Source organism: Anser brachyrhynchus (genome assembly GCF_964034855.1).
Source record: "Anser brachyrhynchus genome assembly, chromosome: 3".
Taxonomy (NCBI): Eukaryota; Metazoa; Chordata; class Aves; order Anseriformes; family Anatidae; genus Anser; species Anser brachyrhynchus.
In genome coordinates, this window is record NC_137696.1 from 22,359,252 (window position 1) to 22,371,553 (window position 12,302).

General features: G+C 35.6%; 1 protein-coding gene across 2 annotated transcripts in view; it reads left to right on the forward strand.

Moving 5' to 3' along the window:
- The window catches only part of LCLAT1 (lysocardiolipin acyltransferase 1), a 98,399-nt gene that overhangs the window by 43,374 nt on the left and 42,723 nt on the right, over positions 1–12,302 (forward strand). For both annotated transcript variants that reach the window (XM_080587672.1, XM_080587673.1), the window contains one exon: positions 7,558–7,674. In XM_080587672.1, the coding sequence (XP_080443798.1) occupies positions 7,558–7,674 (117 nt within the window). The remainder of the gene's footprint in view (positions 1–7,557; positions 7,675–12,302) is intronic.

The window sequence follows — 12,302 nt, forward strand, 5'->3', positions numbered from 1 at the left end:
CTAAAACAAATGTTAACATTATCACAATAGTAAATTTAATGAGTTTAATCCTACAATATTTGCTTAATTCTTAGTAAAATATCTGCATTAATGTAGGTCTGTTGTACAGCATCAGTAGCAAGCTGCTCACCAGTGTTGAAGAAGACTCAAATGTCAATAAAAGAAAGCATTTTATGAATGCTCTGTGGTTCTTCATGTGTGCAACAATATTTGATAAGCATCATCTTTAAAAAGAAAATCAATTACGATTAGAATGACTGGTGATGAGTGCTAGTACTACTGTTGACTGGTGGCGGTGGTTTCCCCCAGTTCATTGACTAGCTGTGTAAGTAAAAGTGTATGTGCAGTCCAGGGAAGATGCACTGCAGGACAGAGTGATGGGCTGGGATGGTAGAGTGCTGGTTTTTTTGGGCAGCTCTGCTGGCTTCTGATGTTGTAAACTGTCCGGTGTTTACAATGCTAGGTTACTGTCAGTAATAAATGTCACCTTGGTATTCTGTGATATTTCTTGGTGTTTCTTAGAAGACACTTTGTAGTAATTTACAAAGTAGTAGCAAAAAAAAAAAAAAAAGATTAAAAAAATGTGCATAATAAGATGTATAAGGACAGGCATGCATATACCCCCCTTTTTTCTCAAAGTAAATAGCTATCCCTATGTAATAGTCTTCACAAGAAACATCAGCTCATATATTTTAAAATAGTGTAGAAGACAATACAAAAATCCCTTTGCAAGCTAATCCAATCAATGATTGTGCAATATGTGAACGAAAGAATGTCTTAATGTAATTTGTGTAACGTTTTGAAAAATGATTTTCAGAGAGCTGTTATCTTATTGGCGTGTTAGCATCTGTTGCAACCTCATGTTCTGTCTTTTAAAATGAGAAATAAAGGTTTGTGCTCAATGGATGCTCAGTATCATAGGGAACATTTTTCAGAAATGGAGGGAATGTTTTCTGCTAATGACTTCTGATAACAAAATTCTTCTAGTGCTTAAAATTAAAAACAATATTCCATATGTACTTCACTGAAAAGGAGAATTGCTGTGCAGCTCTATGCTACTATAATTTTTTATCCTCTCCGAGACCACATGACAATGATAGATCTACTCCTCTTGATGATAAATTGTATAATGTTTTCAGGTATTTGAGAATGAAAGATTTCAAGGGAATGTAAAGTGTGACATGGCCCACTGCCTGACCTCAAGTTGGTGAGGTACTTTGCATTCAAAGATGCTGCATAAATTTAAAAAGTAGTAATATCACGAACCCTGAACAATGTATTTGGAGACTGTGTTTATAGGCTTTGAAGTAATAACATGATACTTATTTCTGATAGGTTGGTCATCTTTTCATTCTGGAATACTTCAAACTTAAAGCTAAATTCATCAAAGGTATTTCGTTGTAGCTGCTTAAAAAGAAGCCTAGCTTTCTGAAGCCGTGACGAAAACAAACTGCTATAAGTATAGTGCTTCTGGGAAGTTAAAATATAACCATTTTGCTCACTGTTTTATTTTTTTAGGTGTTCCTTAGAAGACTCTCTGTAGTAACAATTTACAAAGCAGTAACATTAAAAAGTGGCTGTATTGCTCTTGGCCTAGTAAAGCCTCATTGCGTATGTCTGCACCCCTAGGTGGTCACTTCTTCACTCCAATTTTTCATTTTTCCTGTTTCCTTCCATGTGACATTGCCACAAATCTCTCCTCAGCACAAGGCATAATGTGCTGTGGCTCATCCTTAGCAACATGTTACCTGACAGACAACTGCATGCTGTGCGAAAGCCTAACAGGCTAAATACCTGTGGAGCTTATGCCAGCTTTTCACATCATTAAGATCTCTGTTATTGGGGGTTCCCCTTTGTTCTGCCATTAATTTTTCTAAAAACTTCAGTGGAGCTTAATTATCTATGAGTCTCTTGTCTCTGTCAAACTATTTTGGCAGGTGTCAGTAACTTCAAAAGTTAAGGGGAACGGGTGGACAAAGCAGGATTGCACAGACCTCTTTGTTTTAAGGAACAGCTGAAAAAAAAAGTCCAAACTTTGGCAGTTGTGATGTGAAACACAATATTTTGTCTAGAAGGTAACACAGACCTGCAGCTGGATTTTCTCTTTTCTATTAAAGTTCAAGTACCTTACTAATGCACAAAATATCATTGAAAAGCACTGGTAGAGTTTTATTTAACATGTAATAGTTCGAAAATACCACAGATAAAAACAATCGCTTAACTTTTTCTTAAAATAGTAACTGTGAGCCAATATAGCTATTAAGCTCTCTATATAAACCTCTGATAATAGATAAATGGGGATTTTTTTTCTTTCTTCGAGAGATTTCTGGACTACACATTTATTTTTTGACTGCCTGGTACCATCATTTGAGAGTACTTGAAATCGTAAGAGTATATGCGTGCTTTTATCACAAGTCAGATTAAAGGAGAACATAGTACATAATATTCAAATTTCAGGTCACTACTAGTAGCAAAAAAAAAATAAAACAGTTGAGAGTTGATTAGAAGTAGTTATATTAAAGTTGTCCAAGTTGGCATTCCAGTAGAATGATGAGGGAAATTCATCACTCTTTTGGGTGACATCCAGCAAAATACATCAGTCTGGATAAAGATGAATATGTAAAAGCATGTGAGCTTGTTCTTTCAAGGTGAATTAGTACTGCTTACATGTTTCATGGGAAACGCAGACTTCTTTTTTTGTTGGGTATAGGTCTTGGAGCTGTAGATCCCAATATTCTTTAGACTAACACAAATCAAGCTTGTTACTGTATTTTGGCATCCTTCAAAGTCAAATTCCAGACATTTTTGTTTCAATTCAAAACTAGATCATAAATTAAAAATATAAACTGATATAATTTGGTTTAAAAATATTATGAATTTGTTCACATTTTCTCCTCTGGTTTTCAGGGGTTAAAAAGCAATTTTAACTTCCTAAAGATTTATAACGTGAAGATGAAAGAAATGTATTAGGCGGCATTTCTTACTCTGGTAAACTTCAAATGAAATTCAGAGGTATGGTGCTTTTATGAAATTGCTGACATAGGAACTTTTCCAATAACTTCAAACAGTAATGCAATTAATAGGATTTAGTGACATAATTTTTTAGATAAATAGGGAAAAAATGTAATCAAGTGTTATTTCAAAGGCAGCACAGAAGAAAAAAAAAAAAGAAGAAAGTATGAGGTTGTGGCTATAACCCTTACATTCTTTTTCTTTTGTGTAAGTTGACAAGTGCACTGCAGGCTGAAAAAGACAGTTTAAACTGAAAAATATGACTGCAGTAAACACACAAGAAACAGATGACTTCAGTGGGCTTCAAATGACAATGCTTTTCTTGCAGTGTATCAACACAATTTAAGTGCTTGAATGCATCCTTGTTTTATCACATATTTTTGTAGGAGTACCTGTATAAAAATCTGAGCTAAGTATTCATTTAAGAGTCACAGAAATTACTGCACAGTATGCAGATTTTAAAAGTTACCACGTGACATAATTATTAACCTAAATAATAGGACCAGGCAACAACGTAGTGAAGGTTTTATATTCGTGTGTATGTAGCTGTTCTAATAAGGGTCATATCTGACACCTACAGGATTTTCATGTGACTCTTAAAGAGAATGAATTCCTCATGGCATTGAATGTTTGGCCTGTTTTGTCAATAAAGCTAAAGGAATGTGGCACGATCGTAGCTGTTAGATGGAGGTAGCAGACACCCCTAGTTACACTGGACATATTAGCATTTGAAATCTTGCTGGACATTCCTTGCCTTTAGAATTTGTATTACTTTTGAAACCTATAAATGAAGTTTGTTCATAAAAAATAGATCATTCTTCTTAGTCCTTCTTTTTATAGGAGAAAATGGAACCAAGGAGTTAAAATAAAATGCAAAATGGGCCTAATAGCAATGATGAGTAAAAACTTAGGAGGTAGATTTACTTTGGCTTAATTACAGAGGAAAAAATGAAATATTTGTTTCTAGAAAGCAATGCTTACTCATTTTTTTTCTGAGTGAAGGAGCAAGAGAGAACATTACCCTTAGCCAACTAATGTGAGTGACCTTTTGGGATTAGAGACACCTAAATCAAGCTCAGTTCCAGTCCCTGCTTCAAGAGCTGCTTTATGCAATTTGCATTAGAATTGGTTGGAAGCAAAACACAGAACATACGTTTCCTCTTTTTAAGGAAGTGTTTTCATCATCAGACTTGCAAAGGCATCCTACGCTTCTTTTCTTTTTTTTTTTTTACTCTTCTGCCTACAAATATTGCAGTCTTGACTGCAGAATGTTGAAGCATCTACACAAGTTCTATAGCGTTGACAGTATAGCCTGGTCTACTGATTAAGAGATTTTAAAGAGCAGTTTGTTGTGTAAATTCTCTTTATGTATAAAGAGGAGGGGAGGATATAAACGTGTTTCTAATTTCCTGGATCAGTTTTCTAAACTCTAGATTTCATATAATGTGGAACAACCACCTTATTGCCTTTTGTTGAACCCTGTACTAAGCAGGAGACTTGCTCTGAATTCCCCCCATAACGTTTAGGCACTGGTGTCTCACACTCAGATACCAAGCAGCAGTAGGCATCATGGTGCTTGCACCAGGTAAGATAGCAGTCAGTACATTTGTACATAAATATTAGCAGAATAACATACTGGTTTTTTTTGTTTGTTTGTTTGTTTTTCCAAGTGCCAGGAGAGGCAGGATGGGGAGGAAGAGTATTACGCTTGCTTTTTGCTATAGTGAAAGTCTATCCTGTCCTTTCAGGATAGCATCAAAAACCCTTCAACCTTCCAAAATTGCTGTAGTTCTCCGGGTCTTCCTTTCTACCCGTTTTAAAAATGGGAGTGATATTTTCCCTTTTCCAGTCACTGGGGACTTCACCTGACTGCCAGGACTTTTCAAATATGATGGAGAGAGGTTTGGCAGCTACATCAGTCAATTCCCTCAGGACCCTGGGATGGATGTCATCAGGCCCCATAGACTTGTAGCTGTCTATAAGTAGCTGAATAGTGTTGGCTAGAACACCATTGTCTGGCTGTTTATGTTTTTAGAAAGGAATTATAATAAAAGGAAATTTGGAAGATGTTTACGGATGTTTACAGTGAGTTTTTTCCAGTACAAGGAGGTGAATAAGGATATTTGAAGATGATTGTTTGAAGACAATGGGCAATGGAGGTCCCAAAGCTTTTTTACAGAGCAAATTAGTTCTTGTTTAGAAAAATAAGCTGCCTGTTTATTTTTTTTTCCTGTGGTGCAAATAGGATTGTTCTGCAAACACCAAGAAGTTTGTTTTTATCCTGCCCTTTGAAATACAGTTCTACTGAGCGGACATATAGACTTACATCTCAAAGCTTTGACTGACATGATTTGCAGATTGGAAATGTTCCAATTTGAAGAAGTTGGATGTCCTTTGAAAGAAAAAACACATTAGCTTAAAAACTTTGCTATAAATTAATTTCAAGCATGTACTTGAATCACCACAGAATCTGGAAAGGAGCTTTTGACTTGTCTGCTTTTTAAAGGAAAACTCCTCGTCATCAGTGTAATTTCATAAAGAGTTTAGGTTGCTGAGCTAATAGTACAATACAGTTATGGTTAAGAGGTAGAATCCAGCTTTTCGGTGGAACATTTAATAGTTACCAGATTGCTCTCCCTTTCTCTGCCACTCCAAGCCTTGATTATGATTCCTTGTTCGAGTTTTGCCATAAGAAGCAGGGATCCTAAAGGCAAGTTCCCTCACTGATTCACCATAGTCCGTTTCCAAAATTGAATGAAGTAGTAGTCGTCTAGCAGACAAAAACAGATACTCTGATCATATGATGAATGACATAATGCATATGCCCAAGAAAAGATTAATTTATGTAGCCATCTATAATTTTAGTATCTCACATTCTGTAATTTTAACAATGCTTTTAAAAGAGGCAATATTTTCAAGTGTTTGTACATTTTGGCAATTTGGTAAGAATTAAATCTTTGGATGCTCTTTACTGAATTGCTTACCTACTGTTTTCCTTTCCTCCAAATCACATGGTCAGGAGAACTGTGCAGATAATCTTATTATGGATAATCTATGTGGATAAAAAGCATATATATAACGTGTTACCTTGTACAGTTAATAATAGGTTACAGTGGAAAAATTCCTCAGTATACTGCTATGGTATAGCATTTATTCATAGGTAGCTGTTACTTTATGAGAGACCCACATCTGCTGGTAAATCCAAGAGCTCTTGTATTTTAGGGCAAAAAGAAAGATGGATCAATGTAAAAAAAGGCATATCATACTGCTGTTGCTGATTTGTCCACATGTGCTGTTGCTCCTTTACAGGGAAAAATTATGATAAGTGCAAGGAAAAGAGCTTACCTATAAGTATCAATTCTGTTAAGTTATTAAGCAACAGTATTTTTTTCCATTAGTTTATTTTCATCTCTGTTGAGGTTAACTCTGGATACTTTGAGCTGTTTCTCCTGGAGAAAAATTATATATTGCTTAGGCAATGATTTTGTTCCACAGACGTTGCTGGGATTTCATCTTTTACAACATCTGTAGGAGTCTATATAAAAGCTAGTTATTAAAGAAGTTAGTTGAGAAAGTTGAATTTTTTCACGTTACCATGGGAACGTTGTATGTGTCCTTTGTCTTTCGGTCCAAGATGAGGTGCAGAAGTACCCGCAGTGAAGGGGTAAGTGCAGCCATCAGAGGCTTTTTGACTGCTGACTTTTGCTTTGAAGAGTCTCTGTATGAGAGCACAAATTGCTTCCTCTCCGCTTGTCTTCAGAAAAAGCACTTTGGTGTCTGTGTCTTCCTGCCCTAGTGGGCTCTGTAAGCAGTTGTAAGAATTGGCTCTTAAAAACTTTTATTTGTTTTGCTCTGGAGAGAATTCTTTCTGCCAGAGTTTTGATATCCATGTGTCAGGGGGTTTAGCCAGGTGGCTTTCCAGATCCTAGCTTGTGTTGTGCGTATAGTAAGAAGGATGTGTTGTGGCACTGGGCACTAGGTCAAAAAATTGAAGTGGGTTATGTGTGTGCAGCACAGGGCGATAAATAACATATATCAAGCTCAAAATGAAGGAGTAAAATACTGTTTTAATGTGTTCGATTAACTGTTTTCCTCCATTTAATGTTTTCTTTCCAAAATAAGTTTTCATTGAACTCAAGGTATTTCTATACATAATGTCAAACCTATATTGCTGTATGTCGTGCCTTTGAGTTCAAAAAAAGTTAGTGAACTCATTAACACATTTCACTTTAAAACGGGTATTGAAGCCTAGGAAGATCGATTAAATTTTAATTTCTAGATTTCAGATTGCATTTCATAAATATGAAAGATTTTCTAAGTATTTTCTGAGATTTAATAACAGGGTAAAAAGGCTTTTCTTGCAATCCACATTGCTCTTCATAATACCAAAATACGTATCTAACCAGAAGCACCTTGCAGTCTGCCTCCGTCTGAAAAGCTGTTTCACATCTGTGCTGTGTGAACTGCTGTCATATAAGAATTATATTTAAATCTTGGTCTACATACACACTAATAGAAAATGGTAATTTTTATTCTCTCTTTCAGAAAGTACCAAAGCCCGCAGTAATGACTTTGCTGAAAAGAACGGACTTCGAAAATACGAGTACGTCTTACATCCGCGAACTACAGGATTCACATTTGTGGTGGAATGTCTACGGGAAGGTAATCCTGCTCTGTGGTTGTATACACTTCTTTGTCTTTAAGATAACTGCTCTCACCACAGCTGTAGCAGTTGATATTCACAAGGCTGCTTCATTTGATTTCAGAGATGCTTTATGTATACTGATCACACAAAAAAGGTTTTGTTTGCAACCGTACTTAAAATGATCGTAACGTGGAGAGATTTGAGAGAGTTGATACAGGATACTAATATCATCACAAGATATGTAGCATACAAGAACAATACTTTTGCATATTTTAAATAGTGTAGTTTGTTTAGCAGTCTACCCCAGGAAAATAGTGAAAAAGAACCTAAGGAATTTCAGCCTTATTGTCTGTACCGTTCCTTAATCCCAACGGGGCGGTTGCAGGGTTCAGTCGTATGTCATGCAGACGTGTACTACACTGCCCTCTCTCAAAAGCAGGAGGAAAATCTTTCTGAGGGCAGAGAGGACACATTGGTGTGTTCAATGGACAAGGGGAATGCTGAGCAACATGCAGATGCAGCAAGTCAGCTGCCCAGTGCTGCTAGCTTTTCCAGGCAATGGTGATTTGGAGAAGCTGTATGAAATGTGAGTTATGTTGCTTGGCAGGTCAGTGGGTGAGAGAACGTGTGGTACTTGCTTTTTACCTAGAAATGATCTTCCATCCCTGTATTCGTCTGGTGTTAGAGAGTGAATCCAATTCCCAATATCAAGGGAACAGAGTATAGAGGTGCAATTGCTTGTTAGAACGAAACATCTGGGGGTTGTTCTGGAAATGGGCATTTTGATGAGACTTCTGCCAGTCTCTAGGCCATAACAGTGTAACCATTATAACCATACTGATATGGCAGCGATTCAAATACAGATGAGTGAATATTCATAGTATATATGAATGCATGGTTGAAGAAAATAAACATGTACAGTAGATATAAAGTGACTTATTTATAGGCTCGTTCTTCTGGGATAAGTAATTCCAAATCTTTGCCACATATTGGTTATTCTGCCTGCCAAAGGGAGAAGTTTGAGATTATTAAAAAGAATAAGGACCTGCTGGTAGGTTTTTCCTTGCTAGAATCTTTGCCTGGCTTTTAGAAGTGGAGTTGACTTGCATTTTGCCTGATTTCTACTGAACAGATACACCAAAAACTTTGATATTTTCTCCAACTGGACACGCTCTGTAAAGGACTATGTATCTGTTTGACCATAGATATAGTCAATACATTTTTGACCATCTGACATTCAGCGGACATCTTAGATTTTCCTGTATCTTGAATGTTTATTATTAATTTGCTGTAATGAAAAATTTGTCATACATGAAATTTCAAAAAGTTGTTTTACTTAAAATTTTCAGCACTAGATTAACCTATTGCATAATAATATTTCTAGCCTGGAATAAATTTTAAGTTAAAGGAATGTTTTCAACCCGAAATATTATCAACTTAAAAAATAGTAGATTCTATATTTACCTCAGAAATGAGCTTTATGGTTATACAGTCATTTTCTAATTTTATAAGAATACTTTTCTTTTGTATGAGAGATGCAGAGATTGTCTCTTGTATGAGGGATCTATGCAAATTAGGCTGTTGGGTTATAAAAAGGAAAATATTTGAAGGTGATTAGCTAATTTTATGCATCACAAAGCTGGAGAAAAAATCAAAAACATTCTTAGAAATTTTTTTTGTCCAGGCTTTCCAGTGCTTTAAGCTCTACTTCTCTTTAAGGCAGGGAAATATTATGTGAAATATTAATGTGCCTCTAGCATTGAATTCACTAGTTATTTGGTACAATAATAGGCATTATAAGCTACAAACATGACAACTGTAGAGTATTATGTAGTAATGTAAGTTTGAGAATGTAGTTCAACTAGCATTTTAAAATATTAAATTATTATTTATTAATTTGAGACTTCTTCTTTAATTGCTTGCAAGTGTGCCAAATATGGACCATTTATGTGGAAATATTTTATTTACATGGACAACCCAAATGTAGTCACTTTACTTTAAAACACTTTAGAGTATTACAGACCTGCATATATATACACTATTTTATATGTAAAATGTAGATGTCCAGGTGGTCATCTGTACAGATATAGATGGCACATAGCATTGCTACCTGGCATTATCATGCAGCTCTGGTTTGACTCATTATTTATACTACTTGAGTGCCTTTCTTACAATTCTAATTTCTGATACCGGCAGTAATTAAAAAAAAAAACAACACACAAAACGGAACAAAAAACCACCTCAGGATTGTTAAGGACAGGGTGTTTACACTGTCCCTGTTTCAGGACTGTCATCATGCTGCAATAGTACCAATAATGATAAATATAGAGTTGTTTCCTTTTTACTGCTCATAATAGCAAGCTGAAAGCAGTGTGTGTGACTTTAACATGGATGAGGGAGCGGTGGAGCCTTGAACATCATGTTTACATGTTTGAAAGTATTTTTATGTCCAGATGACAAACTTATTGCCCTGCAGCTCTCCTGTGAATACATTTTGTCTCATGGCTGTTTTCCATTTCTAAGGCTCAAGTGTCTTAACTTTAGGTCTGAGCACATTATTTTGCTCCCAAAATAGGCTGAGGAAGAGAGGGGGGGAAATGTCATTAGAAGTTTAACTGCTTTTTGAATGTTAAAAAAAATAATAATTTGACAAGAACACTGTTTAATATGCATAGATAGAATTACCTGTTATTACCTAAAAATAACTATTAGCGACCCTTCTGAATAGGAAATGAAGAATTGGGGGAAAAAATAACCTTCAGTTAAATGTTGCTTGTATCTTAGCTAGGGAGTTGCTTCCTAGAGGAAGCACTAGCTAAACACTAACAACATAACCCTGGGGGTTATCAGTCCTTTGCTCTCCATAGGTGGCAAAAATTTCTGAGCTGTGAAAATTGATTTTTGCTAATGATAACAATCACACAAATTCCTCTGGCCTTCTTCTCGCTCTTCTATGGTCAGTATTTCAACTACCTGATTAAATTAAATTATTAAATGCTGCTAAGGTGGTTCCTAAGTCATTTCTGAGATTATGGGAGCTAAAAGAATATATATCTACTTAACCTGCTGTGGCAGGGGGGTTGGACCCGATGATCTTTCAAGATCCCTTCCAACCCCTTCAATTCTGTGATTCTGTGATTCTGTAACCTCCACCAAACAGACTGGATTATTATTAGAGCTTTCTGCTGCATTTCTTTGAGTGTAATTCCAGATCTTTACCACGTATTGGTTATTCTGCCTGCCAAAGGGAGAAGTTTGAGATTATTAAAAAGAATAAGGACCTGCTGGTAGGTTTTTCCTTGCTAGAATCCTTGCTTGGCAAGGAAGAGTTGAGAAGAAGTAGTGAGCATAGGAGAGCATTTTTGGAAATACAGAGTCACAACATGTTTTGATGTGAATAAGCAATGGAAAACGAACTCGAGACACCAAAATTAAGACTGGTCATGATTTATTTTTTTTTAAAGTCATCATTATATACCTCTCTTTGATCATTGCCTAAATTCTTATCAAATCCCTTTTTTAAGCTTGAGACTCAGAATAGATGTCACGCATAGAGTTACTTTTGGCAGAACATGGATTAAGGGATATCTTTACAACCTGTGGGATTTTGAAAAATGACAGAAATATTCAAAAATTTAAACAATACTTTTATAAGCATGCCTTTAAGAAGGTTAATTAAAACCACTTCTGGTTTATGTAATGCTCTTGATGATTTGGTTTAAGATCCTTCTCTGAAAGGTCAAGAAAGTTAATCAGAAATTAAGTATAGGTTTTCAGGCCTGGTTGTATTTCATAAAGTTTTCCTAACATTTCAAATTATGTTGAAAGTTCACACGTCTCTAGTATTATGTTTCAAAGAGATTGAAAATGATACCATTGAATTTGATTCAATACTGTCTGGATTCATTGAATTGCATATATTATCTTGACATAATATCTGTAATTGTAGTCAAATAGTCTGTCAAGAGAAAAAAGTAGTTTATGAATGTTTTCTTAAACTTGCCTCATGGCTTTTAAGTATTTTCTCAGGACTAAATAAACAGTAAGTGTTAAGACAGAGCTAAGGTTTTAAAGCATCGTTAGAAGATTGTTCATACTTTTGCAGGCAATCATTTCTGTCAACGTTAAATTTTAATTGACCTCTTTTTGATACTTACTATATGTCTATTAACAGTCTTTAATACCTGGATGTCATTCATTCCTTCAAATGTAAATCAAATGTAAATCAAAATAATACTAATTTCAGAGGGCATTATATTTGTGTTTTTTAAAGGAAAATTGACGCAGGTGTGAAATGTGGGTCCGTAATAACTCTCTTGATTGAATAAAATGCTTAGGCAGGTTAGTGTTAGGGTTAAGGGCTGTATGGCTGAGTGCATAAAATACGGTGATTCCTACTCTGATACGCAAAGTTTGTTTCCTCTTCACATAAGCATTGAGTGAGGCATGCAGGTCTTGAGAAGAGAAGTGTCTGCTCAATTACCATCAGAGGTTTTATTTGATCCAATGGAACAACAGTAAATCAGGTCTTCAGCAGTTTTCATGTTCATGCCCACTTTGTATTCTGTTTAACAGAGATGCAGTACATAGAAAGGACCCATATCACATCGCAGTAAGGTCTAGATCTGTTGTTTTAATGAAAGCT